This window comes from Plectropomus leopardus, chromosome 15 (assembly GCF_026936395.1).
Source record: "Plectropomus leopardus strain MGB_pleo_1.0 chromosome 15, ASM2693639v1, whole genome shotgun sequence".
Classification (NCBI taxonomy): domain Eukaryota; kingdom Metazoa; phylum Chordata; class Actinopteri; order Perciformes; family Serranidae; genus Plectropomus; species Plectropomus leopardus.
In genome coordinates this window covers 26,384,178-26,407,978 of record NC_142190.1, presented here as the reverse complement: position 1 = coordinate 26,407,978, position 23,801 = coordinate 26,384,178, and the positions used below count along the sequence as shown (strand labels likewise).

Here is a 23,801-nt window from a genome sequence, read left to right as displayed (position 1 = left end):
GCTATTAAGACATTTTCAATGCAGGACTATTACTTGATACAGAGTATTTTTACACTGTTATATTGGTAACGGATCTGAGTGTTTCTTCCACCACTGCCATCTCAATACATTAATTGTAAAAAATACTAATTAAAAAACTGCTGAATGATATAACGCACACATGTAATACTATAGGTATCAGACTTTAGGACTGCAGCAACATCAGCAGACTGATTAATAACTCTCCATTACTGCATTCATCAGAATACCTGCTGTAGAGGTCAACACAGAGGAGAGGACGAGGACAGCGAAGCAAAGTGTAATGCAATACACAACAGCCTTCCTGAGTATCACATGGGGAACATACTGTTCTTCTCATATTATTTTTTTAATGAAACAATGGCTCCCAAAATCACCCCCGAGACACAAATTAGGAGAAGTGATTCTGTCTGTTAAAAACAGTGGAATTTCTTTTTTAATTTTATTAATGTTTCATAACAGCACTTGGACTTTGTTTCTCTTGACATCAGTGTAATTTTTTGTCAGCATAGAGTCAGCTTGTTGAGCCCACACAGTGTGTTTTGGTATTTCTAATAGTGTGGCTGCTTTTAAGCAAGTAGAATTGGTTAAGTATTAAGATTATTTGTGAATTATCATTTTTTTTGACAAGAATTATTATACTATGATGTCTTAATAACCAGCATAGAGGGTATACTGTGGTACCACCTTGTCAATTATTTAAGAAGTATATGCAATTTGTAGTAAACTATGTAAATATGAAAGAGCCTGGTGTAGTCCTACTCCCAGTGGCCAGCTGGTAATGTCCAGATGTTCCTCAGTTCAAGACGTCTTTTCTGCCAGCAACCATTAAGTTTGTTTAATGAGCACATTTCATAGCCGGCACATCCAGGATAGGTGATGTTGCACCGTGCCAGATAAACATGTCTTTAATGACCCGTGTGTGTGAAGGCGTGAAGTCTTTGTTGTGCTTTTCTTGGATCTGAGCAGTTTCTTCAGTTTGTATCAGTTATGCTTGTCAAACAATTAATTCTTCTAATGAGACGTGGGCTGCCTGAAACAGTAACAGACTCCCATTCTGTACGAGGCAGCTGCGGGAAACAAACTCTGCTCCTCATTATTTGATCATCATTACGAATGTGTCAGTTAAAGCAGTTTAAATCATGCTGTCAGGGGAAGGCATTTTCAGCATGAAAGAGAACCCATTTGATGGCGATTTGCAATTTGAAATACACATTGAAAATGACTGAAATAATATGTGGTTCATGCATGGGTACATTAAGTGGTATCACTGGCCATTTTATTTTCTATTACAGTCAAAAACCTATCATACAGATATAGTTTTGATGGTAGTTATGCCTTCGGGCTATGATAAAAAAATCCTTCTCATGGTGTGTGATGAAAGGGAAAACAGAGTCCACTTCCCCAAGACATACAGCAGGGGTTTCTTTTTAATGATTTTTCCAATTTCAAGCTGACTTTAAGTTGCCTTTGCTTTTGTTCTGATAAAAAGCTCTGCTCAGAAGTGGCAAGTGTCTTGTTAAGGGTGAAACACCTCGACAGCCCATTACTGTCATATTGTCCCACAAACTATCAACAGTCACTCACACGAGTGTCTCTCGAGAACACCCTGCAAGTCCCTCTCCGGCCTTAAAAAGAGCCCTCTTCCTCTAATGAAGATTAAACTGACATTTGGATGAGCGCTGGCCTTGATGGGGAGGAGTGGGCTGGGACCGGCAGCCAAAATAGGACGGCTAACTAGCCTTTCAGCAAACACAAGCTGTGCAGCATGTGGGAATCCATCCTAAACTACAGTGTTTACACTGTGTCACGCTGTGGAAACGGGCACAGCATTACAGATGGTGGCCCCGTCAGCCTCCTCGCAGCAGGTGAGGGAGGCCAAAAAAGTCAAGAGCTCTAAGGGCCACATCAGGAGGCACTTTGGAGATGGTTGATTGTGCCCAAGAGAGGCTATAAACTGCTTAATCATTTTGTCTCAGCCACGCCAGCCAACCAATTATCAGCTTCTACAATCTGCCACCAAAACACAGAGACACATCAGCCAGCCAGCGAAACCAAGGTCCTCTCCCAATGTGAGAGCGCTAAAAACCTCCTTAATGAGGTCAAACACATCCCTCTGAACACATACATCACAATTATGGAAGTGTTGCTGTTGTCTTTGTTTGTTATGAAGCTCTTACTTTGTGCGAGACACAGAAAATGTGTTTAAAAAACCGCCCCACAAAGTGTTTTTGCAGATTTTTTCTTTTTAAAACACACGAAGTGGCTCTGTGAGAATAAGTCGGAGCCTTAGTTTAGACACCCACCTGAGCTGGAGATATACAGCATAAAGTGAGGCGGGGGAAGTGAAAAAGGAGTGCACTTGTCCTAGAAATGCTCTATGTCAGTTTAAAAATACTTGGAATGCACAGTTCTGAACAGTTTGGCACATTTACCAGCAGAGACTGCACCTAGAAAATCTCTCCATCTACCCAGTGATTTCAGATACAAGAAACGCGACTTTAAAAACACACATGGAATCACATCATGCAGCACATCTTTGAGGGCTGAATTTTTCTGGTCTATTGATCATTGCTTGTGTTTCTTTAATAAGGCTGTGTGTCCACCAAAGCGTGTCTCTTTAAAGCTGAAAAAACAACAGTTGTTGTTCAGCACTTGTATTTGTCCTCAGTGACAGTTAGTCTTTGTGTCATTTGTCACGCCCCTTCGCCGCTGTGATCGGATGTCTGTTGACAGTGACAAGCGCAGCAATTTACCCAAAGTTAAACATTTTTCAACTCTCATTTTTAATTGGAAGACGGATAAATAATCACAGCAGACATTCAGTACTGGATTTATCATTATGGATGTTTTTACTAAGTCTCCAAAAAGACTGGATTACAAAGCTTCTGAGAGGGATACGATCACAACAGAGCCATTTTTTGGAATGGCAGGATGGCCAACATTAGCTTCTGGGCTAAAAATATTAAGTCGATTTAAAGGGATACTGCACAAATTTTAAACAAGCTTTGTATAAAACAATGTAGGTAGTATGTGTAGATAAACTGTGGTAGACTTTCCTCCATCTAACCACTGCCTATGTATCCCTCCTTTTCCTATAATGTAATTTACGTCATTATGTGACGTTGTATGTAGGAATTTCGCTGGCTCTTGGGGCTGTTGCTTGAACTACAGATTGTACTTCCACATTTTCATATTGCCCACCAACTGCTGCCAACTCTGCTGCCGCCAACACATACTCAAGTATAAGTAAGAGTAAGAGTATAGATCTGAGCAAGAGACACACCCGCCCCTCTCTCTGTGGTCACACTCAGACCAAAATCTAAGAAATCTGTAAAACAGAGGCAATGCTTATCCAATATAAATCAAGATTGTGTTACTGAACTAGCTTTTTCTTGTTCTTTTTGGAAATGGAAGCCGAAAAACTGAGATCGAACAGTAAAACTAGACAGTGCTGATCAAATACAAACTAAGATTCTGTTACCAAGTTGCATATTTCTTGCCTCGAATGTTTTCAGAAACATGTTTTAGGTTATTGTCGAACTGTAATACACGATCTGGCTGGCCCCTATTGTTTCACAAGGACCATTCCACATTACAACACCCACTAGCAGGAGCTTCTAAGGCGCATTGCATTCTGGTAGTTGTAGTTTTTTTTACACCTCAAGCAAAAGCAACTTTTCATCTATTTTCTATGTTTTTTAAAAGTATTTGCATCTTTCTACTGCATAGACTGCCTACTTTTATGTGAGGGCCTTCTTTTAATCAATGACATACTTCTTTAACATTAGTAATATTACGTTGTATATGACATCATCAACCCCAGAGTTAACTTTTATAGTGTCCAAAATGTCAGATTTTTTACATCAGTCCTGTTCGATGCTTAGTGGTGAGGCGGACCTGTACATGCAGTTCAGGTGGAAAACCATAAAAAGGCTCCGTTTATTTTCTGATAATATTACATTGAAGATCACTCTGAAGGCATTCCAGTTGCCTGAACACAGAGTTTACTTGCCCTGGGTAAATGTTAATGTGAAGTCCTGTGACAGGAAAATAACGCTTTGGTGGACACACAACGCTACCAGGTACAGCACACTCAGTGCACTGTGGCAATTTAGTTAAGCTACAGGTAACGTGCATTTCTTTTCCCCAAAAGCCAATTGATTAGTTAAAGAGTAGGTAGAATTTAAGACCTAGATTCTCTTTGCTTGATTATAGCCCTAATATCTTTGCCGCTAAAAAACAGTCTATGCTCCCGCCTGTGCTCCAATCTACACAGACAGATTGTTGTGCTCTTTCTAAACCTCTAAGCCTCTCCAGATGCTGACCCTCAGAGGATGACAAAGACCCAAGTCTGTAAATAGTTGGCCTACATAAGGGACACAGGAGGCCGTGAAGTCACGCAAAAGTTACAGTATGTTGTGTTCTGTCTTTATATAATCCAATTACAGCTAAATGATAATCAGAGAGTGGCGAGGATTAGGAGGCTCAGGCGGCTGGAGTCGTACTACGGCGGCGGATCAGCAGCACCTGTGAATGACTCATTCCTCGGAAGCGAGCAGCTATTGACTGCCTCTGAGAGCAGCATTCAGCCACATGGTGAAGTAATTTAGGATCATTACCGACATAGATTAAAATGTATCAGACCACTTAGAATGAGGATTGGGGATGAGGGATTTACATATTAAAGACTGATCATATACACTGCGTAATAACACCTCTGCATGAGCAGAGCTTGGCGTACCAATTACTTTTTACACTTTCTCTTGCAGCGAGATGTTCTGCGCTACACATCCGTCTCCTTCTGAAAGCCTGCTATGTTGCAATGTGTGTTTTACTTTCCCCAGAGGGCCGCTCTTACCTCTGTCGGTATCGTAAAGGTAGACAAACTTCTCCCACTTGTAATGGTCCAGCAGACTGAGAACAGCACCTCGCAAACCGGGCCTCATCTGGATGACAAACTGCACGTCAGCGTCGATGGGGAAGCTGGGAGTAATGAAGGAGGTGTGCAGCGCCCCGCAGAAGGAGGTCAACGTGTTCATGGACTTCCTGTCGTAGAAGCCCAAGATGGCATAGACTCCTCGGGAGAACTGGGAGCAGACTGGTGACAGGGACAGAGAGCAGGTTCAAGTCAGGGACAGGCAGAGAGTCAAAACAGAGTCATTTGTGATCAGCCGTTCTTTCAGTCAGCAGGGACGCCAACAGCACAAACTGGCCTTTCAAATAAAGTTAAGGTCAGAATTTCATAACATATTGAAAGCAGCTGAGCGCACTAACTGTCTAATTTAGGGGTAAAAACTTTAACGCAAGGTTGAGATAAGGGGGGGTTCATGGCATTAATCTTCCCAGCAAAGCAGCGGCGATCTGAATAAATGGGTGCCATGTGGGATGTCTGCTCCCCATGGCCATGCTCTGCTGCCCGCTGCCCTTCACTTCTCCTTGGTCTAAATGCAACTGCTTGGGTAATCAACCAGAAATAATGGGGAAATCAGTGCATTGGCCACAGCTCTTAATGGACAAATACCCTGAAACATGAGCATGCAAATGTGGAAGCGGCGCGCTGTGCTGCACTATAAAAGATTTATAACAGGCTCTATCTGCTGCCATCTGCGGGCCTATGGAAATGAGCTCCGGCCATAAACGCTCAGTGCAGCAGACACTTGGTCTTACAAGACGTTAACTATTTTTATTTTATTTGTACATAATAAATGGTTTTAATAACAGCCAGCAGGACCAAATCAGAGATATGACCCTCGTCTGAATGGTAGTAATAACTGAAGCACATATTGGTCAAACCAAGAGAGCTCCTTGGATATTTCTGCTCAATACAGATTCCAACACTGCTCAATGAAGCTGCTCAGTATCTCTAATTAGTGTTTATTCATGTTATTATCTACCGGATTGGATTTTATGAGGTGTCTTTGTAAGGAATGTGCTGGTTGAAATCCAGCGTTGGAAAAAAACGACATCATATTTGTGAAATAGGCATTTGGGGAAAAAATGAATGAGTGCAAGCTTCATTTCCTGAATGATCACCATAGTAGGTACTAAAAGTTATTCTGCATAATGATTAGCCATGTGCTTCTGTTTGGGAGAGTGTGTTGCATATTTTTGGGAAAAAAATGGCCCTTCAGAGCAATGGGCATTTGTTTTCGGATAAAGGGCTGTCGCAGACATTGGCTTTGGTCAACTAGCTACATTCATATGTCTCTGTCAGCGCACTCACGGCAAATAATCAAGCCAAACCTGTCAGGAAGCGCCTGGCAGCCGGGCTCTAAAGAGTGACGACTTATGCTGGGACACACTGCCTGCGTGTGCAGCACATGAGCGTTACAGAAATGTTAACAAATTAGAGCAGCCACACTGCCGGCGTGAGCAGCGCTGGTCAGGCGCGGCACGGCTGCTGCTCAGCTGTGGCACATCTAGAGAAATTGAGCCTCGTTGATTTTTTCCACACGATTCTCACAGCTTTCAACAAAAAAAAAAGAATGAAATTGGTCTTTGAAATTTACTGTTGACATCACGACACCTTTCACAACAGTTTCAATGTCTTTAACTGTCACAGACATAAGGGAATACAAAAATATCTGTTTTACTCAAACTTTTCAGTTTCCATTTCAAAATAAAAGCTCTCTGACTACATTTCTGTCGACAGAATCCCATCAGTTGTTGACACAAGGCATTTTACTGTGATTTGCAGGCACATGTTTTTGACAATGCAGTATTAATAATGCAGCCCAGATTTGATTGAAAAAAAAATCGGATTTCTATTTTCACAGTACTCAGAAAAAATCTGACCTGTGTTACATGAGAGAGAAAAAAATGGATTTGAGCCACATTTGCTTGTAATGTGAATGCAGCCGTAGTCAATTCAATTTGTGTCTTGATAATAGGTTGCAAATAATTAATAAAATAAAATAATTCACTGAACCATGACTAAATGAAAGTATTTCTTCGTTTTGAGTTCATCATTTCTTAATTAAAGGGAAACTCCACTGGAGGACGCAAAAGTGTCGGCACAGCACGAGCAGGGAGTTCCTAGTGCTGCCACTATGGTGAGAAGCCACATCGCACACACTCAGTCCCCAGATCGCAGTGACACAATCCTGGTTGAAAACTGGCAAAGTTTCCTTTAACATTTTAAAAAATGAGTCCCTTCAAGTAAACGCACACAAAATTCTACATAAAATGATGCTCCCTTCATCAAGTCACGATTTATTTGTAATCAGTTCATTAATGTCTCTGCCCTTGAAAAGCAAAATTTTCAACAAAACAATTAAAGGTCATCCAAATGAACCTTTTAAATCAAGTAAACTGTTATAGTAAAGTGTTATGTCTGGTTGAAATGTGGGAAAACATATTTTGGAAAAACTGCATTGGCTATGTAGAACTCCACTATAAATAAAAATGGTCAAAGATGAAAAAAAATCCCACACATTTATGTCTGCGAACACAATAAAAACAATTTCACAGCTCTGTAATTTCACCATGTGTTAAGCTGACGCTTCAGTACTGTATGTTTTTCTGCAGTTGCTTCTGTTCAGCTTTCCTATAAGGCAACCCCTCATTCATCTATAGCGAGCCTTGATAGCTCAGTTCAGTCATCTTTCCCCTCAGTCATTTTATTATTCTTCCGTCCCTCCATTTTCTCAGCCTTTAACACACACATCAGGTCTGCTGATGAAAGACCGGGGTGACACAGGCATGCACAGGAATAAAAAAACCTGAACCTGCTCGGTGTTACCGGTAAAAAGATGATGCTGTAATCTTCCAGGAGTGGATGCACCACTGTTAAAATCTGACGGACAGTTTTTCTGCTTCATTTCAAGGACTCGATGGGCCTTTCGTAAACAGTTAAATAAACCTCCCCCCTCATAAACAGAAAAATGTCAAAGCGGATGATCCTCTATTCAGTTCTGGATTCAGCATGCTGCTTCACAGCGGCTCTTTCAGCAGATAACGTTATTCAACACAACACAGATCCTCCTCAAATTACAGATTCGCAAAATTCCTTCTGCAGCACACAATATTCAGCTCATGCAATCCAACAAGAATAGAGAGCAGCAATAAAATTAACACTCCTCGGCTCCTCTAATATCAGCCAATTCTCTCCTTACAATGGGAACAATAGCATTGTGTTTGTCAAGGTTAAATAGACAGCCTGTTCTGCTGAAGGATAATGAAATCATATATTTGGGCTCATGAAGCAGTAAACACTCGTCAGCTACGGTGAATTCCCCTGATCATGGTCAGCAATGAAGATACGCATCATTTACTTTATTACAGAGGGGAAGTGGAGCCATGTTTATGCACTGCAGGTTGTGTGCATTTCTGTTCTGAATACTAACACATGCTTTATATGCATGATTAATATCCAACTGGGGGAAAAAAATCCACATCTTTTCACTTTTCAGTGCACTTCCATTTTATTTTCTCCATCACCTAAAAAACACCCACATCTGCCTGTCATTACTGTCGCTTCTTTTTTTCTCCCTCATCTGTTTCTCTGCTTCTCTTCGCCATCTCCTCAAACTGAAACAGGTAGATGCAGCAGAAGCACCAACGCTGTTATACGTCTTCCAGAAACTCACGGCTTTTGCAGCTTTGAGGGTCTCTCCTGCAGACAGCTGTGGATTTTTTTTTCTTGAGTCTATCATAAAACTCGCTGATGTAGGGATGAACCCGCGGTGTATGTGCACAGCAGAGCCAAGTCTACAAAGTGAATTCCTAAAGCTCTATTGCTGAGGGGGAATACAGGGGAGCTGCTATCCTCGCCTGAAAAGGGGAACACCGCACGCAGAGAGAAAATTGAACTTTATGCATATAAGAAAGTGAAAATGAGGGAAGGAATGGAGGACTCACACTGAGATGAGGAGGTGAGTTTTTTTTTGGACTGGTGAGAGCCTTGAGGTTTGAGGGAATTGGATGCTGCACTTGGACAAAGCAGGGACAACAACTTTACTTTTTGTGACGATAACAAATAACCTGTTTATACTGCAGGCCGGGTGGGAAGTTATTTTTCTGCTGCTGTCTGAGAGCAGCGCCTGCAGCGACACTAGAGGAGACGAGAGCAGCAGTCTGTTTTCCTAAGGGAGAGGGAGAACGTGTTGGTCTCAGCCACATGGGAATACCTGTCTTGTCTCAGGGTCACATGTTCTGTATGAGAAGAAGGCAGAGGACGCGGCACAAACATGCAGCTGCTATCCCAAAATTACCAGCTCATAAAAGATGGGGTCAAAGAGAAACACTGGATTTACTCAGCAACTATAGAAGGTACAGAATGTGTGATGATCTGCAGACAGTTGAAAAAGCTACTGTGAGGCCTGTTTCTTTAAAGATAATTCTGCCTTTAAGCATGACGGCTGTTCACATCTATTCAGAGCCTTACGCAGTAAAATGCCCAATATATGCACTACACTAACTTTATTATGGAATGCCTCTTTAGTGCCCTTGGGGTCCCAAAAATATGAATTACTTGCACCTTTCAACATATAATAGCATGAACAAGACAAAGGAGGCTTTCAAAATAGTGACGCAGGGCCGGATACCAGTACGCTTGACCCCGAAGTCCTGATTTTTTTACTTTACTTTACCTTAACATGGAAATGGACTGCTATTTAATGTGAGTAATAGTCTGCGAGTTGAGTTGCAAAAGCGTTTCTCAACATTGCCAGTCTGTCCGGAAATCGGCATATGCGTGCAAAATGCTCCAATTTCAAGATTCAAGATTCAGCTTGGGTTTTTTTTGGTCATTCTTCTTATGTATCTGCATACATAAAGAAAGATGAAATGCTGTTAACGCAGCCCACAGCAGTGCAACAGAATATAAGATATCTACGTATATATATCTAAAAACTTCCTGTTAAAAACAATCCTATTAAACTAGATCTAAAAGCCTTAGGTAATCCCAAGAAATAAAATCTAAATAAAAAACAAACATTAGCTTTTTACTTTGGGCAAAAACTTGGACAAGATCAAGCTGATAAGCCTATGAGCAAGTAGAAAAGTACACCCATTTAGATATCAATTAGCCCTTCAGTGCGTGAAAGTAAAAGACAGATCCCAAACACTGTGGTTGTAACACAAGTTAAAGTCTCAATTTAATCTTCATTCAGGTCTGTGCTGACTTTCTTGTCAACCTAAGCTGATTATTGTTCCTTATGGTAAATTAATCATTATGCCAAATTTCCAAGGTAATAATTTATGTCATGTCACATCCATGTTATTATAACAAGTTTTGTGTAAGACCATTAACCCCTGATGTCACATGTGGGGTTATGTAACCTCTGCATGATTTATCACTGTGGAAAGAACTATGAGCAATAAATCAACGTGATTCATTTCCCCATTGTGACACACAGATTGTCTCTAACTTAAGCCAGTTCACCCCTTATGGCTTATTCCTGCCAAACCAATAACTCTGACATGCTCTATTAATAGCTGCAGGTTTTATCAAAAAGGATAGAAAATGTTAAGTCAGAGATTTAAAAAAAAAAAAAGCAAAGAAAATAAGTGCTGTGAATAACTGGAAGTCAAAAACTAAAAGTAATCAGGATCTGTTTCCACTTTTGTTTTAAAGGGGATCTTCAAATGAGACAGCATTACTAGGCCGGACGGAGGATGCCAACAAATCTTGCAAATGTGCTGACTGACAGACACTCAGCAGATTCAGTGTTTCCTCGTGAAAACGAGCTGGGCGGCTAAGCTGTGCCGTCTCCTGAATGATGATTTGCAGGGTCAGGACACACAGCCAGCATCTCTCCCCTGTTATTCCAGCTAACATGCCTCCTTTGCATTCTGGCGGCAGCTGTTTAGTGTGTCAGCTGGACAGGGTGAAGCGGGATGTTTTGGGGATATCTCAGGGCTCTGTCTGTGTCTGACACCTGAGCGAGGATATATTCCGAGTGGGTGTATTCGAACATTATCACAGCTGTAGTCATGTTACCATCAGAAATCTCAAAATTCACTAAAAAAAAAAAAGTCACCCTTGATAATTCAATTTCTTTTAACAGCCCATAATGCAGGAAAACCTATGTAAGTGACAACCACGATAAGTATGTACCATATTTACATAAAATGAATGCCCTAGAGTAACATTCCAATGCAATTGTCGTGCACTTGCATTAAAAAAATTCAAGTGCCCTCTATTTATAGGCAATGTCTCAGCAGAATAAAAAAGTGAAAAGTCCATAATTTAATTTTTCTCAGTACTAATGGAAAGAATAAAGCATCCCAGGTTTTGAATCAGCATGAATGGACAGGTCAAAGAAAAGGCCCAAACTGAAAACATTCATATTTGAGGTCACTAAAGACCTAAACTCGCTCTGTAAACAGGTCATTAACTGTGCACCTCCCTACAGTAACCATGGTTAATGTTTGTTTCCAAAGCATAAAATTAGATTTCTGTCCTGCGTCAATCCTTAAAATCCTCCTTTAACTTCCACATGAATCCATTACAGTGTTTGACCTTTAACAACGCTCTAATTTAAAAGATTTGTTCCATTACATTCAGGCATCTCAATCCTTCAAGCCTTTTTAAGCTAATTAGAACATTTAAGTTATGATGTAGGACAAACCTGAAAGTCAATTTCAGAAATCCTGTTGTGCATGTTTGAAAATGCAGCTCAATTGTCAAAATTAAAATGGAAACTCACTGACAGTGTAAATCATACAATACTCTGAAGCACCGCTGTCCTACGTAATCATGCACATTGAAGCTGGACTGTTTTTACTGTATTTACCATCTCGTCTTAGCATGTTAGCATGCAGTCATATAGACTAGGTTTACATGCATATTCATTTTTTTTGCTCTTATTCCAAAAAGGAAAATATTCCTACCAAGCTGTTTACACAGCTAATAAAAATGAAAAAAATCTCACTGATATTCCTGTGTACATGAAGCTGTGCAAGCCGTGGCCTGTTGTACAAACACAGCCACCCTCTTTCCCTCGCTCCTTCCTTGTAAATGTCTGTGTTGCTACATTTGCACAATTCCAGAAACCTGTCAATATCAAAGTCTTTCATAATGTTAAAAAGCGTGTGTGTTTTTCTTCTAACCAGAAATTTGAGCTTTTCCTCTGGGCATGCATTTCTACGCCAACCTTGCAAACTGTTGGCTAGTTGGTGTACAACGTATCCATGACAACACACAGAGCCGACTGTACAAAAGCAAGAGGCTGTGTGTCGCAAACTGCAGTAAAAACTCCAATTTAAAAACATATTCCGTATGCGTTGTATACATGTCCAAAGAATGTGCAAATAATATCAACATATTCCACATGTCTTAATCAGAAAATGCTTAATTTGGAAAAAGACCTCATATGGAATATCCAAATGGGACATTGTCCTATTCTGAATAATACTGGAATATAAGCGTGCATGTAAACATAGCCACTGTCCAAATTGCACTGAACACAGAGTGCAGCTGAAGCTGATGGGGATATAATTAGCTCTGCAATCACATTTTAAGCAATCCATCCAGTAGTTGTTGAGCTACTTCTGTCAAAACCACAAATTTAAACCTGCAGCTGGCACAAGAGGAAACATTATGCAACACAGATTCATTAGGATTCATCCTCTGAATGTCTGTACAAAATGTCATGGCAATTCATCCAATAGTTATTAAGGAATTTCAGTCTAGAAGAAAGTGGTGTCGACTGACAAGACTGACGTTGCCGTTCATAGGGGCTCGCTGCTAACATGGCTAACAAGAAATGACATCAAATACATTATGCATGTTTACTAAATTGCACATGAGCTTTTGAGCTTTTAATCTTCACAGTATCTCATATAGTTTGAGTTTAATAAGATGTACTCATTCTACTGAGAGGGTTGTCAGGATATGCTGGTTCAATTTCGCCACAAAATCCCAGTAAATGTTTGTTTCGAGTTGAAAATCTGACTCAAGGCAAAGAGCACTAGGTTTAAATGATCTCTGTGTTATGACATTTAAGCGTTTTATATTTGTATCCGCATTACATTCTGCATTGTTGTGCAATTCATCCCAGATGACCAACCACAGAGAAAGCAGAGGGCATATAGGGACTGAAGCTTGAGTAGGTGTTTCTCCTCAGGCAGTGCAGTTGCATGTTGGCTGGAATTCCCTCTTCTCTACAGATTACAGCTTTGTTTAAAGCACACGTTTTCTTCCGGCGGGTTACCCCCAGCAGATGCTCATTAAACGCAAAGAGCGGGGCAACACTGCTTGGATTAGCTCTAATCTGAGGAATACAACTGGATTCAGCCCACATGCTAAAAGAACATGACAGAAGGAAATCTACAGCAGCGATACACAGACAGGGCCCCTGGCTATTGGAGTCCTGTATGAAAGAATGCACTTTAATATCTCACTGCAGCGCAGTGAAAGCGCTGCTAACACTCCACCTACACATGCTTTGCATATACTGAAAAAAAACATCATCCAAGGACGACTATTACAGGGGACAGATGAATACAACACATTCAATTTAAAAAGGTAATGCTGTAATACTGCAGAAGATACTGGGACACGGATTCACATCAAAAACGCACCAAGAAAAAAAGTAAGCGGGAGATGAAATGACTGTGTGCAAAGTCATTTCAATTAACTTACAACAACATCAAAATTCTTCATTCAAGTGTATGAAATTAATTTATTTTATGGATTAAAATTAATTATAAAATATAACTCTCAGCCTTTTCATAACTCATTATCTCTAATCATTTGCTCTGGTGCTTGATGTTGTAAAATAACACAACATAAATATATCTCACCATGAACTGTATCAATATTGAATAATGAACATTTTCTTGTCTCAAGAAAATTGAAATCACTGCTGCTTTACATTCAACAGCTGAGCTCATGCAACTTCTCCAAATCTATGAAAGCAGCCGCCTCTAAATAATTCACTGCCCCGCCGGCATCTTTGGTTTTTCTTTGGCGTTATTCGGTGTAGTTCACAGCTTGTTGTCCTTGGATAATCTCAGGTAACATTTAGTGAATAACAGCAGAGCTTTTCAGAGGCAGCCTCCCTGAAGGACGTTGTGTAAGACTGCAACAAACTGCTGCAGCATCACTGTAGCTTGTCAGTAGTGATCACCGTCGCTCCGTTACAGCGCTGACATGTACGCACATTCTGATGCACAGGATGAAAGACTAACTGCACATCTCCAGTGGCTTGCCCTCGAACCTATTCAGTACTATTCCGCCATTTTGCAGCATTACGACCAGCCAGGGCTAAGTGACTCAGCTTGAGAAAAACAAAAAATAAGATCTTACAATGAGCTTTTAGCACTCGACTGACAGTGATGCCTTCTGTCAACTGATATTTAAAAGCCTCTATTATAGTTCTGGTCATTTTTTAGCATCAGCACTCCCTTGTTCAAAAAAAGCTAATGCATTTATGCTGCATGATGACCCATGAGTGTCACCCCGCAGCAATACACCCTAAAAGCACTTATTAAACTAAGGGTCAAACCATGCATTTACGTCAGTGCAAGTATCGGTTAGTAAAAGGCACTGCCTGCGAGTGAAATGACGCTTTAGTTAGATAAAATTATTCTACAGACGCTCTGAAAGCTTTTATGTTTTTGTTATGCTCCCCAATGAGAACGGCATGACAAATCTGAGGATGAGTACTTGTCAACTTGGGGCAGGTCATCCAAACTGACAGGACTCTGGCTGCAGTAGCAGTAACTCAGATATTTTTATCAGTGCATCGTGATAAAAGGACACGCTTTTGGGTAAGTGTCTCTTTCAGTTCAAGGGCTCCCAAATCGAGAGGATCCATTTAAAGCTTCCACATGAAACACAAACATACAAGATGTCTGGTTGCAGCAGAGGTGGGGAATATGGTTTTCATGCTGAACAAGTTTTTATAATTGAGTGTTTTTCTCCCTCTGATTAGGATGACATCACTGACTCTGATGCTGCGGTATAAAAAAAAAACCTCAACATTTTCAATAATAATTTATTGTGTGTATACACATTCATTACTCTGGCCACAGAGTGAGGATTAAGATAGAGACTATCATGCAGAATTCTCTCCCTTAGGCCAAACAATTTGACAACCTTGTCTCTAGTGCTCATGCATCATTCATGACTTGTCGGTTTAAATGAGTTCTCAGTGTCATGATGGATCCAAGGTTGTTACGTATTGTTTGGTTATGCTCCAGCATGTTTATTTTAATACAGTAACTACAGCAAAAACTGTGTAAAGCATTTCCAAATTGACATTTACCTTTAGATATTAAAACATTTTCAAAACCTCTAATGATCCAATATGAAAAGATCCTCTGATTACGTTTTTCTTTCTTCTTGAAACCTCGCAGTTCTTGTAATGATGGCTCGGCGGGAGTTACTGCATCCGTGAATACGTATAACACTAAACACTGACACTAAAGAAATAGCAGTAAATATGAAGCGACCACCAGGAGCTGTTCGGCTTAGCTTAGCACAACGACTGGACACAAGATGAAACAGCTAATTTGGTTCTGTCTAAAGGTAACAAAATCCAGCACCTCTAACTTTCAGTTATTTAGTTTAAGATTTAGATTAAGTTTTTGTTTCTGATTGCCTGGCAACCTAACAGAGACAATAAAACACTGGGAAGTTTTGTACCCAGCCAAAAAAAAATAATTCCCAATATCACAATGTGTTGTTTTTGCATTCTGATTCATGTATGAATTTAACAAACAAGATACAACATGTTCTTTAGAAGTGTCAACTGCAGATGTGCTTGTAGGCTTTCAGTCTGAATGGTGGATGTAGCTTCATTTTTAGTGTACAGACACGAAACTGGTATCAATCGACTCACCTAACTCGAGGCAAAATAGCAAACCTGCATATTTCATATAATGTCTATACTATTCCCTTAACGGTTCTACATATATCACTCAGAGCAATAATATACAGCAAACCATTTTTTGCTATGTAAAGATTTAATGAGGTAATGACGTCCACAGCAGAGAATTAAGTCACACTACCTCTGTGTGTTGTAATCAAGCTTCTCTGTTCTTTGTTTTGGTAGCAGGGACAGCTTCATGTGCGTGTTAATGCATGGGCGTCCCTCCCTACATTTCCGATTGTCTAGCCATAGGCGCCGATCTGCACTTCACTCATATGGTGTTTACAGCTGATAACGTCTTCTCAATCCAAGGTGGAGGGACAACGTTGTCATGGAAGCAAAATGCACACCCTCTGGTTTCACTCCAGGTTAACACTGTTAGCACTGTCAGCACTGCTGCCTTTGTTTTCACTGTTAGCCACAGCCAAACAGTTCAGAAACAAGACCGTGCACTTTAGAGTGATTTCCTGTATCCCTGTCATGTGGGTTTCGCCACTGCTCTGCCCTTTAAGCGACTAGCAGAACGTGAGCACCAAGTACGACCGATTCTTTCGCCCACTAATCACCATAAGTAAATATTAGACCCATTTTTCACCAGCCACATATCTGTGAACCTGTCTCTGCCTCAGCAACACACTGTGACGCACATCTGGCAACAACTGATATCATTTTCCACTTGATATCGGACATTAAGATAGCAAATAAAAACAAGGGGGAATATAAGGAGCAAAAACACCATTTTTTTTAAAAATTTCAAATATATTCTTCAAATATATAGTGATGTATTGTACTGAATCAGCTTTCGTCCACACAAAGTTCACAACACTTCAAAATGAGGTGTGGGGATGCAGGGGAGAGAAGACTGCCCACTCAGGAGATTTGGAATGTACACCATTTCATACCATTGGCACAGCCTTTAATATGTCATCTTTTGTTATAGACCATCTTTGCTGCTGCCACTTCAGCTAAGTCACCTCCACATTTACTTGTGACATCAAAGGTGAGAGCCATGTGCAGGCAATTCTGGCCCAGACTCTGAATGTCAGATAGCTCCTTTAAATAATGTATTGAATATTACACCATTAGATCTTATAATCCAGGATACACAGCCAACTATGAACAATGTGACTTTCACACCAGGTGAAGGTGATCCTTTCCCTTTCTGCATTACTGAAAATACATCTTATCTTGAGGTTGTTTGGATAACACATTAGAAATTTTAATGTGCCAGTGTGTGCTGCCGCTCCTCTATCCTCCCTGCTTTTACTGTCTCTATGCAGATCACAAGGCAAAAAGTAATGGGATAGTTTTAGCTCATATTGTAAGTGTTATGAGCATACTTTTTCCACATACTCAATTTGCATACAAGAACTGCAAAAACTAAAATGTCCATATTTGGACACAGCTTATGAGTCAATGTATTCACCACGGTCTTAATAATGCAAAAGAATAAGAAGTAGAAGAAGTAGAGGAGGAGGAGGAGGAGGAGATCTGGCTCCTTAAACTGGTCTATGCTGCATTAGTAGGACTGTCCATTGCCTACACAGTGAAGTGCTCTAACATTAGCCTCTGTCTGAGCAGCATCACACTGGTTGAGTCACCGCAGAGGGAGGATAGGTGGCTATAATAAACGCTCTTATAAGAAACACACTGTCATATTGACGTTTGATTAAATTAAAAGTTCATCTCTGGGAAAATTCTGTTATGAGTAGATTCATCCTGCTGCCACTTTAGACGGAAGAAGTGAAGTCTTAAAAAATGCATGATGTGGCTTTTTAGGATGTTTGTTTTTTACTTCAGCATCCACTGTAACTAAGTATGTGCTCAGACATCCCAAGTCTCAGCAGAGTCAGGAAACCTGATGCGGCCCAACTTATTTCTTCTGGTGCGCCGTGTGTGGGCCGATGCTGGGCCTGCTCATTTTTATAATGGCCCTCTGATGACACCGATGGCAGCCGGAAATTAAGTAGTTTATTTGGCCCAGTGCTGGGGCGTCATTCCTCCCGAGTCTCAGCCAAGTTGGGCACCCATAAGCAGCTGGACTTTTTTCTTCTGGCATGCCGAGTTTGGGCCACTGCTGGGCCATGTAATTTTTAATAACTCCCAGTGATGGCAGTGTCTGCAGCCCGAATCGGGGCAGTTCATCCAGACTCTCAACCAAGTCAGGCAACTGGACACGGCATGCTGAGGTGGGGACAATGCTGGGCCAGGTCATTTTGGCTTCTTCAGAAGGACGTGAAATGATCTGTCCTCACTGTCATCATATTCAGAAAAGTACTGTATAATCCCACATGAACTTGGTTGAACTCCACTCTGATTGTCCAGCCGGAACCAGCGGCTCTGTCTCCGCTGTCTCTTCTTGCCCTGACCTCAGTCTCTAATGGATGTAACCTTCCCATTCCTGCATTTATGCACACAATCTGACCTGGCCCGGGGCAAGGTGTCACATCAATACATCCTGCAGCTTCACTCCAGCCAGCCACAAATTGGTGCGGTAATAAACACAATGGCACAGTGAAGTTCTCTTTGTCGGGATCAATTCAATCAAGCTGCAATGGCTGAATATACAGTTTGCTGCGATGTGTCATTTGCTGTTTACGGGTTTGTTTGTTTTTTTTTCAACTTTCATGGCTGCTATGCAAGCATCAAACTGAAGATTCAGCGTCTCTGGCCAGGAGAAGTTTGGAGAACAGCCATATATTAGCAGAGAGGGACCGAGGAAGAGAAAATGAAAGCTTGGTGAGGATTGATTTTTCCATACTAGAGAACAAACTGGAGCCACACACATACACACTCCTGTTGGACTATCCCTCCACCTATTGATCCGCACTGCCAATAACACAGTCATTTGCCATCAGGGATTTGTAACAATCATTATATACTGACCCAGCTGGAGGACAGCAGTGTTGTCCTGCTTTATTCCATTCAGGATATGCACAACAAAGGCAAAAAGTCATTCGTCTAATGCACACACCTTATTACTCTATTCATTTGTTTCATACAAAAGTTTTGCAGACAATCCCAAAGATCACAAGCAATAAGCAGATTTAAAATCTCTGTCATCTCAACACATGCTAATCTTATCAAAACTAACGATGCGAGCTGTGGGAAAGCACAGCGATGACTAACCTGTCATCCTTGCCAGAATAGAAATGTGTCAAATCATAATCATCACATTCATTTGCTACATCAACACCTGCCAGGCGAGCAGGGCATTATGCAATCCAGACTACTAAAAATAAGAATCATGGAGTTTGGTGCATTTTCAAGCAATGTCTTAGTCACAAGCTGGCCTTGCTGGGCCGCATAATGAGCTGCTCACTAGTCTTTTTCAACTGGGAAGCATTTAGCTTAGCTTGCATCAGCTTATCTCACTGAAATTAATCCTCCTGATTATCTTGTTTTTCTTCTTATACTTTGGGAGGAAAAACTTTAAGCTTCTTTCAAAGACAATGGATTCAGGTTTACTCATAAAGAAGCCCGGCTATGGTCTGAATCTTTAATAGGAGCACCATCCAAAAATATACAGTAATTCAACATGCCTTCATTTTTAAACTCTACAGGGCTCCACATGTGGCACATTAGTTCGATACAATAACTTGCTGGAGGATAATATAACAATAAATTCCAAAATGTTACATTTGAGCATTATTCTGTAGAATAAATGAATATGACCAAAGACAACCCGACTGGTGGAAAAACAGCTCATTGACACTGTCACAAGAAATGTTTCTGCTCGATGAGTAATTGGACATAAAGGCCTCCTTGAAATGAAAAACAAGCCCAAGCAGCAGAGTTTGTGCTTTACACCTGATCCTGACAAGCCAAGCATGTAATATTCATCTCTTCCTCCGTGGCAACTGCTGAAGTGCCCTTGAGCTAAGCACTGACCCCTCAGCCGTCTTGGTGTAATCACTCAGCAGCCGCCAGAGCAAGGCTGTGGTCGAACTGCGTCAAGGTGTGAGTGTTTAACACTGCGTCTCCCTGCAACTTCACCCCAAGGCTGCTGCTTCCACTCACCGACGACTACATCACCTCAGCAGCATTTTAGATTTTTCTCATAGCCGAGCCGTAGATATACCTGGCACAATTGTGTTCAATTTTCCATTCTTTTTGGGCCCTTTTCTCACTTCATTAGGTTACACAGCCGACTCTACGGCAGCTGACAGAGTTTGGAGAGCTGCAGCTGATCCTTAAGCGTGAAGTGTGAAGTGCAGTTGGTGGGAAGAAGGATAACAAATTAATTCTCCAGGCAGAGCTTGGTGCCCTACATGGCAGAGGAGTGACTGGTAGACCAATTATGAAGCCATCTCACACTCCACAGCCCTTCCTACCAAATCCATCATGTTTGTGGAGATGACTACATGGATTACAGCATGTTACAGCTGATACAGTAGACTATTTATACATCAAAGGTGTAGTAAGACAAATGTATGCCACTGTGTTGCTGTTGTTACAAGAGAATGGGATGTTTTAAATCATTATCAGAGAGACTGACAATTTAACCCGTTGAAACTTGGGCAAACTGCCTTGATTTCTTTCAAATGCACAGGAAGAAGTTGCAGGTTGCGAGTTACAAGAAAATTACCTCAAATTTAGCCCCAAAAAAGAAAAGAAAAAAGGTTAACTTTTTTTTAAAAAAAGACAACAAAATAACATATAGATAAAACAGCCAATAATAACAAATAAATATTATAAAATAATTATATATATAATAATAATATTATATATTTAAATAAAAAAATATATACATGAACAAATATAAATACATTTGCTGACATTTCCCTGTTTTTATTATTATTAACCGTTTTTTTTTTTTTGTTTTTCAAGTTTATTTTTTGGGGCTTTTATGCCTTTAATTAACAGGAAAGCTGATGTGTGAAAGGGGGAGAGAGAGGGGACGACATGATACATGGAGTGCCTGCTCTATCCACTGAGTCAGGCGCCCCATTACTATTAATTTCAAATAAGTTTCCTCTCTCTCCTTCTTAAAACTAATTTTCAAGTCACTTTCTTGCAATTTGTGAGGCATCAATCAAACCAATTTGCATAGTTTTCAAAGGTTGAACTGCATTAAAAAGGAATCAGAATGCAGCACAAGAAAACTGATGTTTTTCCAGGCTTCAAAGGATTAATAGCCTGGATTGGACCCAAAGTAGCCCAAAGATGGCTACTAATTTGCACTATATTTGACTAGTTGTGAAAAATAACATTTAGGGAGTTTATTATTTACCTTCCAAAACCTCAACATAAGCCTATTTATCAAGGTTCAGAGGTGAAGTTTACTTTGGAATATCTCAAAAGTTATGTCTTGTATTCATTTGGAGGTGAAGGGGTGGGACATTCAAGACGAAAGACATGCTCAAATGCAACAATTCACACAACACAGCCAACATAACACATAACAAGTAGCCACCACCACAATGCAAGTTGTCACTGACATCCATCACCTACAGCCTTTATCTGATACCACAGCCCGGCTGTGGTATCAGCCAGAATAGCACTGTTTGTTTTACCCTACTTTCAACTACAGTCATCTAAGTGCTGCTCATCAGCATCTCTGGCATTACTGAATTACTCAGTTTACAAAATCACTGTGTTTGTCCAATTACAGGCCATCATGCTCCATCATCCAGCTGGTGACTTGTGTATTAGTTTTGTGTATTAGTCCAGACACTTGGCAGGTGTGTTTAAAGTATGAGCCCAATCCATTATATCCCAACACCAATTTCAGCTCCTAAACATCTGTGTAATTTTCATATTGGCCTGCCAAAGAGACAATTATAGTAAAGCATCTCACATACTGTGTGTGTGAATGTTAGACTGGAGCCAGCATCATTACTTCGGGGTAGAATTTGAAAAACAAAATAATTGCATCTTTTGTTTTTTTTACCAAAACACAATGGAAGCATAACATTCTCTGCTGTTTTTATGCTAAGAAAAATTCTTATTAAGCAGTTTATACAGCTACTCACAGGCGTGTGTGACAGAGAAGCTGTTGGAGGACTCCAGGTTGTCAACATTGTAATTGAGGTGGAAGGGTTTCTCCGTCACATTCTGGTTGGTGTTATACAGCTGGACAGCGAACCTGAAGGCGCTGTGCTCCTGCACTGTAGAGCGCATGAACAGTCCACCTACAGGAAAGAAAATGTCACACAGAACAGCGCTCTTAATTCCCAACATACATGAAGAATGCACTTTTCACTCCTGCGATCAGGAGAGGACTTTTTGTGCAGAGCGAGGGCAGTGCCGCACAATTACGCATTATTGGACACATGATCTGTTCATTTAAAGAAAGGCAGACGAGAAATAACTAAACAATGCTCTACAGAAAGCAAAATTTCGATCAACTCTATTTTTACCAAACCGCCTACGAAGACGCGCAGGATGCCACAACCTCCTGGCTTTATGAGAAGTGAACTTGGGAATGAATTATGCAAATAACCTCATCAGTGCCACTTGCGGAGACGTGTCCTATATAGACTACGCGAACAAAGAAATGTAAATGTAGTCAGAGCATCCCATTGAACTTACCAATGTTGATTTGATTTGGAAAGCCTGCCAACGAGTCCCCCCAAAAATACAATAAAACAAGGACTGTCGCGATTGCGCGATGCCACATTTTTCTCCGAGAAGTGAAATCAACTCCTGGTCTGGATGTGACAGAGGGAGAACAGGGAGAACCATGTACACGGAGCGGGTACGCAAAGAAATCCACAAGATGCGGCGTCTCTATCTCGCGCTCTCTCTCTCTCTCTCTCTCTCTTTTCCTCACTCACTGTGTGCACCCACGTTGAATGTGTGCCAGCGCAACTGCAGAGCCAGCCCTCTGCTGCTGGAAAGCCAGTGTTTTATCTCAAAGATGGTGGTGGTGGTGGCGGAGGAGGAGGAGAGGAAAAGCGGATCTCCTTACTGTGGATAAGGACCTCTGAAATGGGCCAGAGAGAGAGAGAGAGAGAAAGAGAAAGAGAGGGAGAAGGAGGAAGGAGAGGGAGAAAGAGGAGGGAGGGGAGAGGCGGGGGGGCGTTTATCAAACTTGGTCTGACGTTGAATTATAATAAGAGCAGCCTCCCGTCTTCCTCCTCACGTCACTGCAGAGTTGGTGTGTGAGGTGGTGTATAGCCTCTGCTGGGTTTTGGTGTGTGTGGTGCAAATGCAGAGCAGCACAGACCAGTTTCTATAGTCATAGTGGACCAACAGTATACTGCTGACTTGTGAGTGCGTGCATGCAATGTGTGCACACAGGCCATGTTTGTCTGTCTGTCTGTGTCCTTTTTCTCAAATGCATCTTGTCTGCATCCCTGTTGTGATCAGATTTGTAGCTGCACTCATGCAGCAGCAGTGCTGCATACTATAGCAGCAGAATCTTAGGCTGTCCTGTCCCCTGCAGGTGTTTGAGTGCAGAGACTGTATGTGGGAGCTAATGCACTGATTTATCACTGTTTAATCACTGATTGCCAAGTGGCCTCACTAATGCTGTACATTAGAATCCTAATTGACTTACTTTTGTTGCGCCGGCATGAGGAGCATATTGCTGCAGTCCTCAGCTGGAAGACTCATACAGTGGCATAAAGTCCTTTTCTCTGCTGTTGACTTAATAATCTACACAGCCTTCTTGCTTCGTCAGTGGGCTATGGGAACAGATTCATTTTTCCACTGAAAAGACATTTTCAGCACATTTGTGTAATTGAACAGAGATGTTTTGGTGAAGGGTAAATCATTTTTACTGTTTGCATCATTATATTCGTTCAAGCACCATGTTATATTATCATAAGCATGGATGGATGGAGTGCTGCAGGAAGGAAGGACAAAGCCCGACGCTGAAGTTAGCTTTGCCCTGGTTCCCTCAACAAAAAGCCAATGGAATTTTTCCATCAGATTTTAAGTTATTGCATAAAATAAGCTCTGTGACAAATGTGTAGGATACTAAGATGTTTTGTTTAGCGAGATAAAATTCAC

General features: G+C 41.0%; 1 protein-coding gene across 6 annotated transcripts in view; it reads right to left on the bottom strand.

The window, feature by feature from the left end:
- gria3a (glutamate receptor, ionotropic, AMPA 3a) overlaps positions 1-22,771 on the bottom strand; it is an 89,125-nt gene extending 66,354 nt beyond the window's left edge. For 3 of the 6 annotated variants that reach the window (XR_015778974.1, XM_088088734.1, XM_088088735.1), the window contains exons 1-3: positions 22,377-22,771; positions 21,818-21,976; positions 4,880-5,119 (exon numbers count right to left, since the gene is read on the bottom strand). Coding sequence is in view for 5 of the 6 variants with exons in the window: in XM_088088734.1 (XP_087944860.1) it covers positions 4,880-5,119; positions 21,818-21,976; positions 22,377-22,464 (487 nt within the window). In the remaining variant the exon portion in view is untranslated. The remainder of the gene's footprint in view (positions 1-4,879; positions 5,120-21,817; positions 21,977-22,376) is intronic. The other 3 variants (XM_088088732.1, XM_088088733.1, XM_042499938.2) reach the window with 3 other exon arrangements.
- Between the last annotated feature and the right edge of the window lie 1,030 nt (positions 22,772-23,801).